Source organism: Prunus avium, chromosome 1 (genome assembly GCF_965620075.1).
Source record: "Prunus avium chromosome 1, drPruAviu1.hap1.1, whole genome shotgun sequence".
In the NCBI taxonomy this organism is placed as follows: domain Eukaryota; kingdom Viridiplantae; phylum Streptophyta; class Magnoliopsida; order Rosales; family Rosaceae; genus Prunus; species Prunus avium.
In genome coordinates, this window is record NC_142284.1 from 14,242,582 (window position 1) to 14,263,801 (window position 21,220).

At 34.7% G+C, this 21,220-nt stretch overlaps 2 protein-coding genes and 2 long non-coding RNA genes across 4 annotated transcripts; 2 read left to right on the forward strand and 2 right to left on the reverse strand.

Moving 5' to 3' along the window:
• Nucleotides 1-2,326: 2,326 nt before the first annotated feature.
• LOC110774327 (protein ECERIFERUM 26-like) lies at nt 2,327-4,751 on the forward strand. Its single transcript, XM_021978863.2, has 2 exons — nt 2,327-3,370; nt 3,687-4,751. The coding sequence occupies exons 1-2, from the start codon at nt 2,945-2,947 to the stop codon at nt 4,569-4,571; spliced, it is 1,311 nt and encodes a 436-aa protein (XP_021834555.1). The 5' UTR covers nt 2,327-2,944; the 3' UTR covers nt 4,572-4,751.
• Nucleotides 4,752-9,181: 4,430 nt separating this feature from the next.
• On the reverse strand, nt 9,182-11,206 carry J20 (DNAJ-like 20). Its single transcript, XM_021944364.2, has 2 exons — nt 10,548-11,206; nt 9,182-9,647 (listed from the first exon to the last, which is right to left on the reverse strand). The coding sequence occupies exons 1-2, from the start codon at nt 11,019-11,021 to the stop codon at nt 9,498-9,500; spliced, it is 624 nt and encodes a 207-aa protein (XP_021800056.1). The 5' UTR covers nt 11,022-11,206; the 3' UTR covers nt 9,182-9,497.
• A 1,979-nt stretch (nt 11,207-13,185) lies between these two features.
• Nucleotides 13,186-13,872, forward strand: LOC110744387 (uncharacterized). Its single transcript, XR_002524630.2, has 2 exons — nt 13,186-13,314; nt 13,490-13,872. It is a non-coding gene; the product is annotated as an uncharacterized LOC110744387 (long non-coding RNA).
• Nucleotides 13,873-16,601: 2,729 nt separating this feature from the next.
• Nucleotides 16,602-17,876, reverse strand: LOC110767839 (uncharacterized). The gene is made up of 3 exons (XR_002528367.2): nt 17,700-17,876; nt 17,139-17,227; nt 16,602-16,819 (listed from the first exon to the last, which is right to left on the reverse strand). It is a non-coding gene; the product is annotated as an uncharacterized LOC110767839 (long non-coding RNA).
• Nucleotides 17,877-21,220: the final 3,344 nt, after the last annotated feature.

Genomic DNA, 21,220 nt, shown 5'->3' on the forward strand with positions numbered 1-21,220 from the left:
GTAGTGTGGGATTTAATGTGAATCTTGAAAGTGTTGAACCGTTGTCATTTTTCTTGCTGGATGAGAGCAGAGAGGCCCCCTCCCCTGTTCCTAGAGTATTTACCAAGTCTTTCTTAATGGATTGTCGAGTACCTGCAGTATCACAGGAATCAGGTAAAACAATCTTCTGTTACAATTTATAGATGGTAGTTGCAAGCTTTGTACTATGATATGTTGAAAGTTGGAATTTATTTTGTATATTTTCTGCTAAGTTGTTTTGTTGTTATATTTGACCTATAGGCAGAGTTGGGATTAAGGTAGAAACTCATGCCTGCATCGTGCCATACACCTTTATGTTTCCGTCTCAACAAATCTTGCTTTGAATCCTGTGTGGCCCGAATCTAGTACTTTTCAACTGTTGCAGTATGGAATCAAGAGCAAATGTTATGTTCTGTTTTTTTCTTTTTCTAGAATTGAAAGTGGTATTTTTGTTCTTGCTTTTAGGCGAGCTGATAGAGTGAGAAGGGCATGGATGAGAGAGGAGAAGTTATGATATGGATTTGGATTGAATATGCCTAGGTGCTGGGGATTAACCAAATACCCCAGCATATATAAACGCAAACAAAACCAATTCGTGTTCAGATAGTGCAGACAGGCATAGCCTAATCCTGAAAAAGTGCGACAAAGAATCAGCAAAAACCACCCTATCCCGTCTAGCAAATGGATTTCGTAACTCTAATTCAAAAATAGGGAACAAAAATCAAAAATTCAAATAGGTAGGCTTCGTGTGCCAGTTTAATTTTAAATTTCATAATATAAAGAAAGAAGAACATACTACTTTTTATTTATTTTGTCAATTGAATTTATTTTTAACTCAATAGATTCATACTTGAAATCTTTTCCAACATTAAAAAGAAAATATCTTTCAGACCAAAAAAAAAAAAAATCACTACACTAATTAATATATATCTATTTAATTATCTAAAAAGCTGGTTAAAAAAACAGTGTGGTGTGGACCAATTTTGAACATTCATCCAAGATTGCAATTTGGAACAAGCAAGGACCCTATTTTCGATAGGGTAATACTAGGCTTACCACATTTTCATATCATATTGTGTACCACCTCTTTAATAGAGGTGGAGCCCACCAATACAATGAGGCCCACCTCTATTAGAGAGGTGGTACACAATATAGTATAAAAATGTGATAAGCCTAACAATTTTCTTTTCAATAACAAGTTGGAAGGACTTATTATAATAGTAAGAAATTTTTTTAATAAAAACGAAAGTCTAAATTACAAGAAAATGGGGATTTTTAACACAAACACTACCAAGGTTAAGTTCCATAGGGTTTGAATATGATACCTGATGAGCACATAAATTATCATGTTTATTACCCTTAATTATATATTTGTTAGTGCATTAATTTATGTTATTTTGAGCTTTTAGGCTAAAGTTTGATTTTTATAAGTTTAGACATTATGCTAATAAAAATATTGGAAATTAAATAACTACTTTCTCTTAGTAGGTTCTTGGTCAGATTGGCAACAAGCAAGAACAAGGAAAGAAGAATGGTGGAGACTAGATGCCGTTGAACATATGGAAGTTGGGATTAAACAAATAAATGAATGAAGAAGTGGTGATGGCATTGATACAAATAAAACAAAAACATGAAGTATGGCCAGCCACTAGCAAGCAATTACAAGCACATGCTCGTTGAAGTGTGGCAGCCAAACTAATAAGGATGAAGATTTGGAGGGTGCTGCCAGCACTAGAGTGAAATAAACAAAAGAAATTGGATGGGCTTGGCGGCAAGGTGGATGAACAAAATAAATGAAGAAATATTTGATTGGCTTTGTGGCAAGGTGGAGGAATTATGAAGTTGGAATTGTCCAGGAGGTGCTGCTCTCATTTTCCTATAAATATAGAAGTCTTCCGCAGTATTCAAATACACCCAAGCTTCACAACTCAAGCTTTCTCTCTTCCCTCCATCTTTCTAAGTTTTAATTTCTGTTTTTAGTTTTATTTTATTATGGGGAACTAACTCCCTAGCTAAGGCTAGGGAGAAAGCTTTTAATATAAGTGTGTAATTTTTATTAGTTTGATCCAAACTTAAGCTTTAATGTGAATTTGTAGTTTTTGTTCAAATGGAATTTGTAGTTTTCTTTTTAATTAATTGATGAATGTTTGATAATCTATTTCATGGGTTCAATCATGTTTTTCTCATTGTGTAGTAAAAACTTTCATGCTTTTAAAAGAGAAGAGAATTACTAAAGATTAATAGAATTTTGATGAAGATTATTTTTTGATAGTTTGTTGCCAATGGTACAAGTTATGCTTAGAATACTTCTAAAGGAAATTAAAAAGGGCTTTAATTATTTTGAACAACTACAAAGGAAAATATTTTGTGGATCAAATTATTAAGAGTTGCATGCTTATGTTAAAAGTGGAAACCCAATGCCTTAGTGTTTTAATCAATTAAATTTTCTCTAAATCAAATCTTGCATAAATCAACCTCTCAATCACACTTGTTCTTTTTCATCTCTGTTATTTTCTTTACACTGCTCTCTGTGGATACGACACTCGGACTTCCGAGCTACACTACTATATGATACCTTCCCTTGGGTTTTGCAAAGTGGTGCGAACAATACCACTCATTTTCAAATAAGTCCATTTAACAATACTAAATGTAGGTTGTTTTCCCAACCTTGGGCAGGTGAAATTTAATGCAAGCTTAGGTGTCAACTGTTCTTCTGAACCAACCAATTGACATTTCGTGAGCAATAAAGATCCATTAACTTTCTCACCTATACTCATAAAAGCCTCACTAGTTAGTCAGTCCTCACCTTCATATATAAACTCCATGCTGTGCCGCTCTTCCTCAAATTGCCACCTACAAACTTTAGGAAACCAACTCAAACTAATAATTTTAAGACACCCACTTCCTCTTTCTCATATCTCAGGCCATGGTATTGGCTAGCCAAGAAAACTTGGTCTATGGCATTAAGCTTTCATCAGTCGGGCCAGGCCGGATTACCGGGTCGGATGTGGTTCATGACCCGAGTGGCATGGACTTGGCTATGAAGCTCCACTACCTTAGAGGAGTGTACTTTTTCAGTAGACAAGCAGCCCAAGGTCTAACCATAGTGCGCATAAAAGAAGCTACGTTCACTTGGCTAAATGTACACTACCGGACATGCGGACGGTTTCGGAGATCCGAATCCGGCCGGCCCTATCTCAAGTGTAACGATTGTGGGGTGAGGTTCCTTGAAGCCCAGTGTGACAAGACCATTGAGGAATGGCTAGAGATGGACTTGTCTCACCAGAAGCTGCTTGCTTCAAACCAAGTCATTGGACCTGAACTATTCTTCTCTCCACTTGTTCTCTTCCAGGTAAAGTTGATAACCCAAAAAAAGAGGCAGCAATTTGTTAGAAGTTGTAAAAAAGTCCCTCTCTCTTTTTATATGCTTGTTTTGATTGAAGTACATGAAATGATATGATATATAGAATTATTCTTGTTGCTATTTATACCAAGCAGGATATATATGATAATTTTTGAAGTATTTTAATATCTTGCTAAATTAGGTTAATAGGATGAGAGGGACCTCACAAACCTTAGTGGCTTGTATCATTGAGTTGACAACAGAATATTGATTTAGGTTAATTCCTTAGACTTTTCTGTTTTGGTGTATTATGCTTTCCCTGCAGGTTACTCATTTCAGATGTGGAGGAATATCATTGGGTCTTAGCTGGGCCCACGTGTTGGGAGATGCCTTTGCAGCTTCCGATTTCATCAACGGCTTGGGGCAAATTATGTCTGCTCTTGAGCCCAATAGGCTACCAAACTATACAACATCAAACACAAAGTTCCAGAAACTTGAAAACCCACCACCCCCACTCTCCATAAAACAGGTGAACCCAGTTGGTGACCATTGGATAACTCCCAATAACTGTAAAATGGAAACACTTTCATTCCCTATCACTGCCACCCAGCTAAACAACTTGCAATTCAAGATATTGGGTCAAAACCAAATTGATCAAATGCCAATTTTTGAACTCATTTCTGCCATAATTTGGCAATGTGTAGCCAAAGTTAGAGAAGGGTCAGAGCCAAAATTGGTGACAATTTGCAAAAATGACCCAAAAGAGAGGACAAGAGGGGAATGCAGCAACAGTCAGATCATAAGCACAGTCAAGGCAGATTTCAGCATTACAGATGCGGATCCAAAAAAGTTGGCAACCTTGCTAGTCAAGCAAGCCGGGAACGAGAGATCCCAAATAGAAGAAGCTATGGAGAATGATAATGGAGTGGCTGATTTTGTTGTGTATGGAGCCAATTTGACGTTTGTGAATTGGGAAGATGCTGATCTCTATGAGTTGGAAGTGAAAGGGCATAAGCCGGTTTGCGTGCATTATAACATACAAGGTGTTGGAGATGAAGGAGCTGTTTTATTGCTGCCAGGGCCTAAAGACTTTGGAGAGGGTAGAGGTGAAGGAAGAGTGGTGAATATTATTTTGCCAGAGAAAGAAGTGTTTGGGCTGAAATCTGAGTTGAGAAAGAATGATCTGTTGCTTGAGAATGAGCTTGAATGAGTGCATATGTGCGGTAATTAGAATTTGGTGTGTGTTAAATGTGATGTATGGACAATATTTATGGGTAGCTAGATTTCTGTGTAATTGAGAGGTGATCAAAGAGTTGAGAAAATATGTATGAAAAATAACTGAGCGTTATGGCTTCTTTGTTTCAATGAATCAACAGAGGATTGTGATCAATTAGAATTTAATGTTGGAAGCAAACATGTTATTTTTAGAATTTAAATTTTAGCATATGTATCGATGACCTAGATACCTGCAGGTTCACTTCAAGACGGCCAACGACTACACGCATAATAAGTACTGATCTTCTTCAGTTCAGAGAACTCAATCATATCGATGACCTAGCTACTTGTTGGGCTAGTTGCATATGTGTGTATCTGCAGATATCTGACTTCAAAACTTTAACATTTTGCCATCTACACAACGTCGCTTATTGTCAAGCTAGATGTAAACTCTGTTGCTATTTACATTCTCAGTTTATCATATTACTATGCTCTAATATTTTGTCATCGCTAAAGGACTCGCGAGAAGTCTGCAAAAGGTGACAAAAGGATGAGGGTACGTAGCATTGCACTTTTATTTTCGTTATACAAGAATTTGAGTGGAAGAGAGCAAATCCTCTTAATTATTTGAGTTACAAGTTTCTTAATAGTATTGCATATTATTATTGATATGATATGCCAAATTTACTTTTTTTTTAAAATTTTTTTGGCTTTTTTACAATAAAATTTTCCTGCAAAATTAAGTGCTATTGGCTGTCATGGTATAAATGAGGAGTCAATTTGCTGGTGAATGTTTTGCACCACCGCGCATGACTTAATTAGGCCCTGCATACGCATGTGACCACCGCGCATGTCTAATTGTGGTCCAAGACAATTGGGACCAGTATGAATATTTTATTCGAGTCATGATTTGGGACAACTCATGATTTAGGCCATTTCCTCTTTTTAATTTTGAAGAGAATAATTGGGTAAGGGTTTTTTTTATTTTTTATATATACAGTTTTTTAAAAAAAAAACATAAATATATGTATATATAGGAGTTTCTTCAAATTGGGGCCCTCTCAATTCGGGATCCTTAGGCGGCCTTCTGACCTGCTTGTATCTAGGACCTCCTCAATGTAACAATCAATAATTCAAGATGATAGATACCTAAATTAGGAACCGTTTGGGACTACTTTTGTAAGAAGCATTTCTCTTCAAGTTGTTTTACTACAATAACGTACAAAAATTTGTTACAATGTTTCCTGTTAAAAGCACCTATGAACAATTTTAAATTATTCTACAAATGCAGTCAAAAACCATTTTTGATTAACTCCGAGCGGGGATTAATCCCACTCCTTGAATGTGGGGACACCTCTTGGTATTTATCCCAAAAAAATAGCATTTTTGATTATATTTTGGAAGCACTTTCGAACAAGCTTTTAATTATTCAATAACGTTGTCAGACTCATCATAAATAAATAAATTAAATTACAATAATCTCCTTTCAAATTCAATCCATTAAACCACTTTCCCAACTTCAAACAGTCAACCAAAAACAAATTAAGAAGTACGTACTGAGAATAATTGACACCTGGGAACAGACTTTAATTTCTCCTATTTTCTGATAGGTGAGAGAGCAACTTGTCGTTGGAACCAAAGCGTCCAGATTAATCAAGGTGATAGGGATCACAATGAAAGCAACGGCTTCCTCAATTATTTACCATTTGTAAATTGTATTTATTAAAATAAAATAAAATAAACACATTAATTAAGCCCTTATGTCATGCACGCAAAGGTCTTTTATGGCCCTGGCCCATGGAATTAACATGTAATTAATGTGAAATTAATGGACTAGCATTATGGTTTTGCAAGGAAGACTCGTGAGGTCCAAATGGAGGAGGCATGCAGCATTAGGTTTTGAGGTTTTCTTTGCATGGGTTGTTTTATGAAACAAATACATGCATTTGCTTCCTAATATACTTCCTGAATACAAGCGAGTTTAAAAGAAAAAGAAATGGAGGAAGAGGAGAGCTTGGAGGAGAGAAAAATGGTGTTTATTGTCGGTGTCTGATCTGATTATACTTACATGCATTAATGTTTAGTTACAAGTAATAGGAATGAGAAGAAAATGGTATAGGATAAACAAGGAATGGTAATCGGATCAACTAGGAGGGGGGTAGTTGATCCGATTCTCATTCTTTTGAGTATTTGAAGAAAAAAAAATTATTTGAGACTCGCTTGTTAAATAATTCCTTACGTGTAAATACGTGCAAGGGAAGTTATTAGGAATGAAAATATCAATCCTTCTTAATTTCCATTACTTAGAAGTAAACATTTTCTTATGAACCTGTTAAACACCTCTGCTTTTTCATATTTATGATATATAGACGGAGTTTCAAGTGATGATAACTTGGTAGATGAATGTGTTATTACATGATTATGAGAGCTTCCAGTACTGAAGTTGAAGTCCCGTGTGGTCATAATTCATTGTGGTTGATCATCATCAAAATTGAAATGTATATCTAGGTGGCATTTGTCTGAAAGAGACTTAAAAACCCCTCTTTCGAATCTATTATGATACGTGAGAGCTCAACTTATGGTTGGATTTATAAACGCCCAAAACCAAGGTGATAGTGATCATGAAAATAACCCTGCTTTATTATTATTATTATTCTTTTAGAGAAATTACATAATACTATAGTAGAATGGTCACGCGGTACATCTTGTATACGTGTTATAATATGGGTGAACGACATGATTTATTTTTCTCTTTATAAGAAATGTCTCACATAACCGTACTACCGTAGTATTCTATAATCTCTTTTTTTTTTTTTTAAGAATGCCAAATAGAAGATTGGAGTTACACATAAAACCCAAAATTTAAAATTAAAAGAAAATATATATTTTTATTATTGATAAGTCAGTGATGAGATGACTAGATAACAATTACAGATAACATGGTTGGAAAATCAACTTGGAAACAAAAGACCATCTCACAATCAATCGGGTTTTGGACATACCCTTTATATAATGAACCTGTCACTCTAGTCCTATCCAGTATCCACTTGTTTTTTTGAGGTGAGATTGAGAAGGCTTTCATTTTCACTTCGTTGATTGGATTTTGGGCTGGCTGTATAAGAATTCATTGCTGATCACAAGCACAGCGTCCAACAATCACATATACACAAACAAACAATGCAAAACCCAAACTTCAGACTTTATATGGCCATGGGACTTAAATTCATGGACTGGCACTATCTTGGCCTTTTTTTCTTTTTTCTTTTTTTTTTGGTCAGAACGATAATGCTACTTCATTCATCATTAATTTTGGTTATTGTGATTTTAGTTTTCTCAATTTCGTCACTGTTTTCTCAAATTTTCTCTAATTGGCTTCAAATCACAACCAAAAATTTGCTTAAACTCATGAATATTACTCAAGGATTGTTCAAAATCATGCATATAGCCTTGAATTTGATTTTCAAACAAGAATAATCTTTGAAACTCAATTTCTCTATCAAATAAACACGAAATTTAAAATTGGAATTAGTTTTAGAAAGCTCATAAGGCGACCTTTTAATCTCCCAACATCATTTCTCTCCAAAACAAATGGATAGTTTTCCCTAAATTGAAACTCTGAATTTTTCTAATTAATTACCACTATGACCAAAATTGCTTTACATAATCAAACACGGTCATCAATTTGAGACTACGAACTAATGTACCAAACCCGCAAAAAGTAGATATACCAGAGTTGTACCCTAAAACCCATGAACTTGTGCCGATTTGCATTTTGGTTCTTTAATTTGAAAAATGATTGTTGTAATCCCTAACTCCACTTTCATTAGAACTGTTGGTTTTGCCTTCATAATACGTTATATTTTCCGTCAAACTATGGGCAAAATAGTCATTTTAGGTAATTTTCACAATTTACATTTTAATCCTCCAACTCGAATATTGGCTCTAGTAGTACATCACTTTCTCTTGTACCATGGGACCAACCACCACTAGCGTAGAACAAAATGATGGTCCAAATCCCTAAAGCCCCAGCCAGCCACTCCCTCCTTCTCCCCTTCTCCCTCGTTCTCAAACTTCACCCACAAATCCCCAATTTCTTCTGGAAAACCGGCTTGGCTTGCTATAAAGAGAAGCGGGTGGCTTAGACCCACCTGAGCTTTAAGTTCACCAATAATGTCACTCGTCTTACTCTCAAGTTGCCAAGTTGAAGGTTATTATAAATAAAGTTACTCAAGTTGGCAAGTTGCCATCTTTGAAGTTAACTACATAAATATCCGGATTTTCCAATGAAAAGTAGTTGCCTACTTTCTCTCTCTACAGGTAGAAACACTTTTCCTCCCAATCAAAATGTGATTTCCTTATTTCAATGAGAAATACTAAATAAACATGAGACGAGAGCAAGTCTATATAGAAACTCTCTTTTGACCCAAAGACCAAAAAATTTAGACCAGCTAATGTAGCAGACAGTCAAATTGTTCATGAGTCAAACAGCCTATAGTTTAATTTTCAACAAAGACATTTTTATAGAAATTTTTTTATAAGTGACAGCAATATCATATCCTATTCAAACTCAAGACCAACATCTGGGACTTTCCTTGCATCAAAACGTTAGAACAAAAACAATCCCCTGCATTTCAGAAGCAATTATTTGACAGATGTTTTATTCTAAGAACAAAAACAAAACTTTATGTACAATATATCTTGCCTATAATTATGTGTTGTCATGGACAGGGATACAACTCTGCAATTTTCTAATTTAACCATCCGTCTGATTAGCATATCGAAATACTTTCCTTGCTTAGCAGGGTACATATGGAAGTAACGAAACGGTAGGCTTCAGTTTCCTCTGTCAATGCCAACCGTGACTAAGAAGGTAGAGAAGATATACTGGTGTATATATACACAAGAACATCAGAGAACCTATTTATTGTTTTTCGGATGATCCTTCTCTTTGCCGGCGCATTCGAGCTCCCCATGACATATGTTCTCTAGCATTCTTGTTCATGCTTCTTCTCTTCAACCCAGATAGCTGACTTTGCCATCGATTCTTCCAGTCGCCTTTCTCCTCCATTCCCTGAAATTGTAAATTCCAAGTTAAAATTTAATGCAAATGTCATAAATTGGAGAGACTATATTAGGAATATCATCCCCCCAGCTGCCTATAAAGGATAAAAACAGAGGAGAAGCTAAAAGAAACTAGTCTTGGCCATTTTATTTTAAGGGTAAAACTATAAAGGTCACAAATACATGCAAAAGTAAATGTGCCCCTAACTCAAAGAAGGATTGACACAACCAAGTACACTAATCCATAAGCTACAAATGAGAAAATCATACTAGCAGAACTCAGAAGTTTCACATATATGGAAGGTTTAGACAATTGAGAATGAAAGATAACTCTAAAAAGAAGTGATTATAAGATACCATGAATGATTAACAAAGTACAATGATGAAGGAAACAAGAGGCTGCTAAAGCACAAGCCGAACGGAAACTAGACACCGGAACTTCAACCCACCGTACCAAAGATTTGACAAAACATCCAGGAAGATACAACTATTTCTTTATTTTAAAAATTTTGAAGCACCTTCCTTCATCATGTATGTCACAAAAGCAAACCAATAATTCAGCAGAGAAAAAGTCGAAAGGAAAAAAAAAAATTACACAATACCAATTTCAATAAGAATAGAATAAGCAAAAAAAGGAGAATGAAAAAGAAATCATCACATACCCAAAACATACCAGTAAACACAAAGACATCACCGAAAGAAAAAGAAGAACAAAAATGAAAATCAACACAGAAAAATAAATAAAATACTGAAATTCCCAATACCAAAACTCAACACCCAGAAAATGAAGCCCATATCGATTCTCTAGAGAAGAGAAGTAACAATTCCAATAACAAAATTGAAATCCCAGAAAAGTCCTCCGAAAATTAACACAAAAGTCATCAGAAAATCTAAATACAACCCAAAATACCTCATCATATTGGCATCTCCTTGCGGAGAAAGCAAGGTGAAGACCTCTGGCCATGTCTCGATCATACATAGCTCTCCTTCTCGAATCAGACAAGGTCTCATAAGCCTCCTGAACCCGAATAAACTTCTCCGTATTCTCCTCGACCCGGTCCGGAGGCGACACGTCGGGGTGGTACTTCCGGGCCAGCAGCTTGTACGCCTGCTTGATTTGGGTCACGGATCCGGATTCGGGTATGCCCAGAAGCTCGTAGAAAGTGAGCTCCTTGTGGTCGGCCACCATGACCCCATCGTTGATTGCGGCCTTGGCGTCGAGTCTGAGCGACCCAAATCCGCTCCGGAACGAAAAATCGGGTTTTGGGAAGAGGAAGTTGGGTTTCGGGTCGGGTATGGGTCCTCTGGTGAAGATGGTTGTGTGGGTTGTGGGGATGTAGAAGCAGGAATCGCTTCCTGAGATTGCTAATCCATAGCTTCGCATCTTTCTCTGATTTCCTCTGTTTCTGCTCTAATGGGTTTGCTTGCTCTTCTGCAAATGCTAGCTTTTTATCTGTCTTTCTATCTGTCTTTGCTCTTCTGCAAATGTTCACAAAAAATAAAAATAATGAAAATGAAAGGGTGAAAGCATGAAGACATTTATATTTGTGGAGCTCATTGTATATTGGGGCTACAGCACAAGTTTTATATATATATATATAGCTGCTGGCTTTTAATCCAATGGGCAGTTTGGTAGTTTTGTTCTTTGATGTGGGACAATTTGGTTTTTTAACCTACCAAAAGAAATAGTAGAGAGATATCAATATTTTTTTACTAAAATAAGGAAGCTTCTACTAACCCTTGAGATTTATAATAGCATTACTTCATTTTTTTACTATGTAAGTAGAAGTTCATACATTCTTGCCAATAACAGTGTGACACGTGTGCATAAACTTTTTTTTTTGTATTTTTGATAAATTATTTGTGTATATGTGTCAAACTGTAATTCGAAAAAAAGAGCAGTATCTCCTTACAGGTAAGGTAAGGAGACAAGTAGTATCTTTACCAAAAATACTCTTGCTCACTGATTTACCACTTTTTAGCAAAAATACTCTTGCACACTGGTTTATCACTTTTTACCAAAAATACTATTGTACACTGATTTATCACTTTTTATCAAAAATACTCTTGCTCACTGGTTTACCACGTTTTACTAAAAATACTCGCTCACTGATTTCCCACTTTTTACCAAAAATACTCATGTTCACTAGATTGAGAAATTATAGAATGATACGGTAATACAACTTCCTACTCAAATACGGCCATGTGTAAATTTTATTAAAATATTAATTATTATTTTACAGCTGGACTTTTTAATTATCAAGACACTACTCCATTCCTTCATCTTCAATACCAGTTTAATCCTCCTCCCTCTAAACCCACTGTCTGCAATTAGTATAAGGGGTGAAGATGGTGGAAGGGAGAGGGGTGGCCATCATAGAAGGTAGTAGGGATTAGGGTTGTTGGGTTGGGAGAGAGGTGATTATTATGAAATTTTACTTTTTATTTTTCTAATTTTATTTCGAAAGTGAAGAATTAAACTAAAAAATCCAGCTCTGAAAAGATAATTAATTTCATTTCTAAAATGGACACATGGTTGTATTTGAACGGGAGTACTATACGCTGACATGGTATTACTGTATTATCCACTTACCAAATAATAATCTTGGTTTATTTTTGCTACAAACCAAAATTTTAGCTACTTCACACACAATAAAATTAAATGAAAAAAATGCATGTTTTTAACATTTTCAAGGTAGGTTTTGTTTTTTTAAAGTAAAATTAAATGTTTGAAGAGCTAAAGTCAATTTGCCAGTCCTGAAGAGAGAGATGAGGTTGCAACTTTGATGACTGAGGTTGAAGAGACTGTTGGAGAGAGTTTTTTTTTTTATGTGGCTCACCTTTTTTTGTTTTTTTATTTATTTCTTTTAGAAAAGGCAATAGTATTTATTGAATACAGAAAGTAACAAGTACAAAAATGTAATACCCCGAAAAATTCAAGGTGGATTTTCATTTTTTAGTGAAAAATAATATAATTGTGGAGAATGATTATGGGTATTTTATCAAAAGATCTTGGATTGAGATTATTAAATTAAGTATGTTTAATTTGAAGTTGGACAAAATGACCAAAAAAAATTACCCCTATGTGTGAAAGATTACCAAAATACCCTTGTAGATAATAACCACCCAAAAAAAAAAAAAAAAAAGCAACGTGGAAGCCAAACATTCATCCTTTCCTTCATTCTTCCCCTATTCCCTCTTTCTTTCTCTTCAAAAATTTGATTTTGGGATGAGTTGTAAACCTATGGTGGATGAGTCACCTAGTCTAAAAATGGTGACTCACCTAGCCTACGAGTCTTTCTTATTCTCTTCCTCCCCATTCATTGTATCAACACTCTCTTCTAACTTGATGACTCACATTATTCCCTTCCTCTTATCTTATCTTTTGGTGGTGTGTGTTGTGATTTCATTGGCCAAAGGGGATGAGTCACATTATTCCCTTAATTTTATATCTTATCTTTTGGTGGTTTAAAATATTGTATATATAAATATTATTTGGGTGCATGCATAGCCTCTCCTATAAATATCATGTTTCCTTACTTGAATCATTCATTCCAATCCTTTATTATAGATTTCTACCATGAAGTAGAGAGAGAGAGAGAGAGAGGGGGGGGGAAGAAAAAGAAACAAGATGAAGAGCATGTGTGTTTGTCTTGCAATATTTCATACTTATCTTGGTGAGTGAGTTATGTAATGTGTTCTAAAAGTTCTTATTTTGTGATAAATCATGGATTTATTCTATTTACAAATCTCTCTCTATTTTCAAGTCAAGCATGTCTAATTTGTGCAATATTATATATTATTTGGAGTTTTTGTGAAGTATGTGTTATTCATGGAACATGAGAACTTCAGTGACAGGATATCCGAAGGATAAATGTGTACCAGACGGGGACATAGGGCAATGAGGCCAATAGGGGTCACATGCTGGGTACAATTTGTGAAGGATAACCAAGATTTGAAGGAATGATGTGATATGATTTGGATTGTGTATATTTATATTATATTTACTAGAGTGTGTAAAATAACATTGCTTGACTGGCATATTACGTAATCTACTCACTGAGCGGTGGTTTGCTCATCTCTCACCTACTTTGTTCATCAGATCAATTAGTGGGTAAGGCAAAGTCGAAACCAGAGAAGTTGGACTAGTTTAGAGTGTTAAACTTTTATTTATATCTTGTAACCTTGTAAGATTATTATAATTTTTTTTTTAATATAATGGTAATGTATTTTAATCAATTTTTCAGTCCTTTTATTTATTCCTTTCAATTCACGCATCCTGATTCGAGAGTATTCTTTATTCTCAAATTGGGTCGTGACAAAAAACCAGGCTATGTCTTCAGGGATTAGACGAGTGTCTGTACATCAATGGGCTCGGATGTCGGGCTAACAAAGTAGTCGTACCCGCTCAACCGCAAGTGGGAGCAGGAGCCTTACCTTTGGTAGAATGCCCCCCATCCCCATCAGATCATGCCCGAAAAAACTCCTAGTTACAATCCTAACAACAAAATCTTGTGGTTCCTTAAACCAAGTGATGACTGTGCCAATATTTTGGCCAAAGCATGCAAACCGATCAGCCACCATGTTTGCAGTACGATAAATATAGGTAAAAACTTCTTCAGTGATATGTGGCAACATAATCTTGGTGTCTTCCACTATAGGATCGATAAAATATTGATCCGTAGTAGTAGTCCTAAAAGCAAAGACGATCCGGAGAGAATCGCTCTAAAAATACAAAATTAGTGAAACCCTTTTCCACCGCTAACACTGCACCATCTCTGGCGGCTATCGCTCAAACTTGTGTTGCGGAATAGATGTTGTTTACATGTAATTCCCTTCCTGTAACAAAGTCACCTTTAGAGTCATATACAACAATGCCCACTCCACCCTTGGTGCTGCCTGCTGCCCAAGAGAAACACTAATCTTTGAACACCCCGGCTTCGGTTTAGTCCACTTTTGGGCCTCCATGAGTGTGCGAGCAGCACCACCCTGTTTGGCGTGGACTCATGCAAAGTCAAACAGTCGAACAACAGCGCCATGGCTAATTTTGTCCGAGGACGAGTTCTTGTTGTTTCATAGTTTGTCATTTCTTACCTCCCGAATTGCCCAACTAGTAGATAGAGTTCGAAGACAACATAAGGAAGATTCTCCGCACATCATAAAACCAATCATGTACTCCCTGATCTCGAGATCACGCTCCAAAACCACCCAAAGAGGAGCTGGTCCAAACACCACGAGCAAAAAGGCATTCCCGCAGAATATGGATAGTAGATTCTATTTCATGTATGCAAAAACAAAAACACAAAAAGAAGCAAGGGGTCTCCAGTGCCACCCCTCGTTTTGAGAGAGCAGCTATTTTAGAATTCCAAAATTATTAAAAAGGCTGTTGGAGATGCTCTAAGAGTTTCCATAATCTTTCTTTTAGTCTTAGTTTCTTAAATTCCAAAAGTGCTCTCATGATTAATCAATTTAGCGTATGTGGCGAAAAGTTGTCTTGAATATGATATTAAGGTCTTGATTTACAGCTCGACTCATACCAAAAACAAAATAAAAAAGCATGAATCATGAATGTCCCTAAAAGATGGAAACAAAATTAAAGTAAATGGCGTAAGCATGAATAAAATAATATATAAGTGAAGTACATTGGTTTGGACATTATATACCAACGGAGCATCTTAATCCAAGGGTGATTTTTTGGTCAAATCTTAATCCAATGGTAATTTGGTGTTTTCATTTTGAGGATTTTGATCAACGGACAATTTGGTACTTTCGTTTCTTGATGTGACTTTTAAAATCTACCAAAATAAGAGAAGAGGGGTTTTACTTAATTCTTTAAGTTCTTACTAAGCTGCTAATATGGTTTAATTCAGTTGAAAAAGGGTCTTCATTTGCAAATCAGTGGTCTGAAGTTCAAATCTATATGGCACCTTGATAGAGAATATGTGTGAGGAAACACCCCCTCCCGGTTATAATTTAGACTATCACTTGTCAAAAAATTCCTACTAAACATAATCGTGCCTGCTTGCTGACTCACTTACCAAAAACTAAGAGAGCTTCTAGTTTCTTACTCACTTACCAAAGAAATAATAATAATAATCGCTTGCTAGCAAGAAGACAAAATCTTTACAACTTCACACACAACAACAAATTTTAAAATCTTATTTTTACTTATAACTCTAAATACCGAAAATATCCTCATGATTATCTAATGCCCAGAGTTGTTCTAGAATATGACACCAAAGGCTTTGATCGGTAGCTTATAAAGCATGTGTGATGTGGAAACTTGCTTTTGAGGATGATCATCATCCAAATGGATGTCGTCATATATTCTCTTTTGTGTCTCGTGCTTACCCATTTTTGGTTTGTTTGCCCCTTTTGCCTCTAGAATGTAATAACTCGTGAATAGTTTGTCAACCAAAATGCATAAAATATCAATTATGGCCCTTTTATGATCAATAATAAAAGCAAAAGTGTCGGCTAATAATAAGAAGAGAGATTAAAATACAGAATTTTAAGTATAGAAGTAACTGTTCTTAACTGCTTGAGAAAATAACTTAATCGTATACATGATATATGTGATGCTTCTAGTATATTTTAAAGCGATAGTGTTGAATCCATCCTTTTTTTGAATTTACAGATCCAAGGCAATATACTAGAGTGAGTCATCAATGTATATGTGTTACTAGGAGTGGGCACGGTCCGGATTGGTTCGGTTTTACTCTCAAACCACAGCTGAACCAATAAGAAAAGAACGGATCGGTTTGGTTCGGATTAGCCTAAAACCATAACGAAAACCAAACCAATCCAAACCACTTATAAACGGTTTGGTTCGGATTGGTTCGGCCGGTTTATGCCCAACACAAAACTATGCATTTTTCACCCCGCTCTTACATTATAATGCTAACACAACAACATTACAAACGACTTGCAAGGCTGCTGTTATAAAAGCATATAACACAAATGCTAACACAATAACATTCCATTCAATCAAAGGTTGCACGATTTCCAGCATGCATCTAAGTTCATAATTTCCATCAAAACAAACATTCTAAAGTGGTATGTCCCCATTCTAAAGGTCCTAATTTCCATCAAAACAAATTAAAAGCAAGAAACATATTAAAACAGATTTTGTGGCACATGACTGAAGTCTTTTTCTGATGTAGTATGCTGGTCTGTCCGATACTGCACATAAAAGCAGTTTCAATCAACACAAATTTTAGGATACAAGATTATCAAAATATGCCAGAATAAGAAAATAACCATAACTGCAAGGTTGTGCATCAATAGAGAATCAATCAGTGAAAATGTGCACAGGTGCAATAGCATTTGATCTCTGCATTTCTATATATAAAAAATGGATAAATTAGAAGAACTGTCTGCATTTGATCTCAAAAATTACAATCACAAAAAATTGGAGAACCAATATGTCATGGATATCTAATAAATCACAGACAAATTGCAGAACCTCATCATGAACATTAAATAAATTAGAAGAACTCACCATCGTTGGCACTGAGTTAGCTTCATCCATAATCACCAACAAATTGCAACCACACCACACTTATATCCAAGTATCATTAATCCAGGCATCTAGAGTTAATTTCATCAATTAGATCATCACAAATTTAATAGTTCAGCAATCAAAATCATAATAATTAAATAATAAAAAAGAAATTAAATAATTCATAATTTCCATCAAAACAAACATTCTAAAGTGGTATGTCCCCATTCTAAAGGTCCTAATTTCCATCAAAACAAATTAAAAGCAAGAAACATATTAAAACAGATTTTGTGGCACATGACTGAAGTCGTTATAGTAAATCTAGAATGTGAAAATACTTAATAAGAATAACAAGACCTATATCATAATAATTAAATAATCAAAAAGAAATTGGAGCAGTGGGTGGGGTTTCAGTTCCAGTATAAGATAATCATAATAATTATGGGATATTCCTAGTTGAGCTTAATTAAATGAAATTGGAGCTATACCTATACGTAAGATTGTAGTTGTTGGATCCAAATGAAATTGGAGCTATAGCCTATACAATTAAAAACAACATACCAGTTTTCTGAGATGTGCGACGCCGACGATGGATGAACATGTTTCTCAGATGTGCAAAATGTGTTTGATTGAAGCAGTGGAGGTTGTAGTTGTTCAAAGGAAAATGAGAGTCTGAGATGTGGGTTGTGTTGTGTGGCTGCGCGTTCAAGGAAAAGGAAGGTCTGTGAGATGTGATGAGTTTGGAGTCCGAAGAGTAGCAAAAATAATTGGTTTGGAGTCCAATTCAGTGTAGCTCAGTGTACATACTACCACTTCTAATTAGCCACTCAACTATTGACACATGTAAATTAATATATATATAATTAATTAATATTTGAACGGTTCGGTTCGGATTAGCACAGTTTTTCAAAGCTTAAAACTGCAGCTGAACCAAACCACTCCGGTTCGGTTCGGATTTTAAAACTGTTGACTTTTTTTTAGTCAAAACCAAACCAAACCGGCAAATACGGATTGGTTCGGCCGGTTTGGCCGGATCGGCCGGATTGATGCCCACCCCTATGTGTTACGGCTCTAGTTCTAAATTGAGAATCTTGTGACATCCAAATGGACGACCACGTGCAGCAACGAAACACATCGACATCAAGGGTCATGACATGAGTGCACGTAAGTGCAAGGCACTTTAAAATAGAGATAATAGAAAAATATAGAAGAAGTTATGATATATTTTGGTTGTGAAAAATATTTATAAAAAAAATGAAGCAAAAGGAAAAGCCAAGTCATCAGCTGACAGGATCAAAACATAAGACACAAACCTTAATTATAGAATGTTTTGGGCCTAATGAATAAAGCTATTACTTATAAGAATAATAGATGAGAATGAAATTTTCCTTTAAAATGTGATATAATTTACCACTACATATTGCAATTTTGACAATTATTGCCCTATATAATATAATAAATTGGATGGAATAACTTGCAAGGCATGGCTTGTGCATTAAACATGTTTTATGCAAGCAATTGTCTAAAAATACTCTGGACTGCACCGGAAAGGGAAATTAATTCATATCGAAGTGGACAGGCACACTGTCTTATCCAATTGGTCGAAAATACTAATGTTTTATAATGTCATTTTGAATTATTTTTAGTTACATCTCCAAATACTAGCTGGATCCTTTGATTTATTCACTGAAAACAAAGATAAGAAGATAAAGCATATAATAAAACCATCAATACTTAATCATTTTATTGATATTTTTTTACTTATAAATCTCAGACAATTTGTCAAAATACTCAATGCGTAGGTACTGCACTAGTTTGAAAATTTGAAGGACGCAAAAATCAGCAGCAGCTTGTAATTTTAAGAACACATGCATTGATCATATACATCAATACCAAGGACTGAAAAATTGATACTGTTACTGCGAGAATTACTTATTCCATATTCTCAAGATCATTTTCTTTTCTTCCTATTTAATCAGTTTTAATGTTATTTATTATTATTCATTATAGTTGATTACATCACTCAATTCTGTAATGTTTATAAATTAGTTATTATTTTATATCGCTGGTTTTTTGGGAATGGTGGGTTTAGGTAGAAAGTGGCGGTAAGAGCGGTGGAGTTGGTAGGAGAGATGATGAGGTGGGACATAAAATGACCATTTTACACCTAAATTTAACAGAAATCGTGACATAGGACCAATGATGCTAACGAAAATGAAGTTGAGGAACTACATCAACTATTTTTCAAATTCAAGGATGAAAATGCGACTCATGTACAAATTTAGGCACTATTACTCCTAAATAACCAAAAAATTATATTGTTAAACCTATCATTAGGAGTGCATCATAGTGTGTGGATCCATCGTCACTAGTTACCTATTCCTTTAAAAAAAAATGTGTACGTTTTTCAATAATTAAAAAATAATAATTAGTTATCCTTAAAAGTCCATTTTATTTGTTATTTATAGCCTTCATTTATTGAAAGTTGAGGCTGAGTGTACGTAGTCATCCTTTCAAGAGGTTAGGCACTCCAAATTTTTTAGAGTAAAAAAAAATATACAAGAAATTGAGAGACTTAGTTGGGGAAAAAATGGAATTTAAATGAAAAATGAGACATAAGAAAGTATTTAAACACGGTTCTAGTTGTATATAATTACGCATTTATCTCTTTTTATTCAATAACTAGCCTCTCCGCACGAACTTCCGCGCCTGCGAGAGACTTTTTTTAAAAAAATTAAAATTTATTTTGGAATTAAAAAAGATAATGGGTAGTTGTGTTCCATAAAAATAGGCCATTATCTTATTTTTCTTTTAATTTTAATTTTTTTAAATATGAAAAAGTGTGAATTTACCATATTATCCTCATTTAATTAATAATTTCAATTCTTAATGTTTGCATTAACCATTTTAGTATTTTGAATGTTTCACCATTCTCTGTCTTTTGCTTTATATATATAGATAAAATATTATTTAACTGAATAGTTTATTATGTCGCGTACATGCTATCAAAATAAGTTTTACATTCTTTAAAAAAAAGTCAATAAAACAGTATAAATTCAATTACAACTGTTTTTGGCTAGATCTTAAGAATTAGTTGAACATATTTGGGAAAAAGAAAATTACGAAGTGCAATTCTTAATCCAACATCTATTTAAAGCTTTGGATTACCTCAAAATTTTGGAGGAAACTATTAACTTGATACAGAAGCAAGACATTTCCTGTCAAAATGTCTATTAAAAAAAGAGTGAGCATGAATATTAAAATAAATATTTTAGAATGTCATACATCACCCACGAGTGTCATGACAGCTGCTTAAATTCATATAAAAAATTCCTAAATAAACTAAAATATCTTGTTTAGCATCCATGTTTATCAGAGCAAATGCTATTGAAAAGGATTGGGTTTTATTTTTCTTTTCCTGAGCTTGAAAATGATGTTCAAAGTGTACCAAGTGAAAGATCACCCTAAATGAAACTTGTTTATGTTAAACAATTCGTGTTAACCCTTAAGTTTGTCAAAGGGCAAGGACCTTATTAGTCTAAGTTTTTCTATTTCCTGTTTATGTTAACCCTAACCTCAAGAAATTTACCAAAAAATAATTTTAAAAAATAGCTCCAAGGAAAGCCGATTCTTCCATGCCTTCTTTTATTTATTTTTATTTTATTTTTGCATACCACAATAATATTCAGAAACTGGACCAAGAAGGCTTTTTGTGTAAGTCGAATTCAGATTCCAATAGATCCAGGAAATGAATTTCAAATTACTCAAAGATTGTGTCATTTACGATGTCTTATAAAATGTTCTCAAGAGTCGAGATTTCTTAGTTTTAAATGTTTTGGGACCTTCGGATCTCCACCAACATCAATATGATATGATTTGTGGGGTAATAATAGTACTTTGATATATCTACATTTCCTTCTCACCCTCTTGGCAACCCTATATTTAATTTGCATCAAAGATCCCAAACAAAGGCAATCAACATCTCAAGTTAGCCGCTATATAACAATGTCATTAGGTTTTCAGCACATGCGTGGACATGTGTAAATAGCTCTTCTACTATCTGATTGTATTTTATTATTATT

Bases quoted from the DNA above. Each gene is read 5' to 3' on its own strand.
- LOC110774327 (XM_021978863.2), top strand. From the start codon at position 2,945: ATGGTATTGGCTAGCCAAGAAAACTTGGTCTATGGCATTAAGCTTTCA. The intron at 3,371-3,686 runs GTAAAGTTGATA...CTTTCCCTGCAG, and splicing joins CTCCACTTGTTCTCTTCCAG to GTTACTCATTTCAGATGTGG.
- J20 (XM_021944364.2), bottom strand. From the start codon at position 11,021: ATGCGAAGCTATGGATTAGCAATCTCAGGAAGCGATTCCTGCTTCTAC. The intron at 9,648-10,547 runs GTATTTTGGGTT...TTACAATTTCAG, and splicing joins GGAGATGCCAATATGATGAG to GGAATGGAGGAGAAAGGCGA.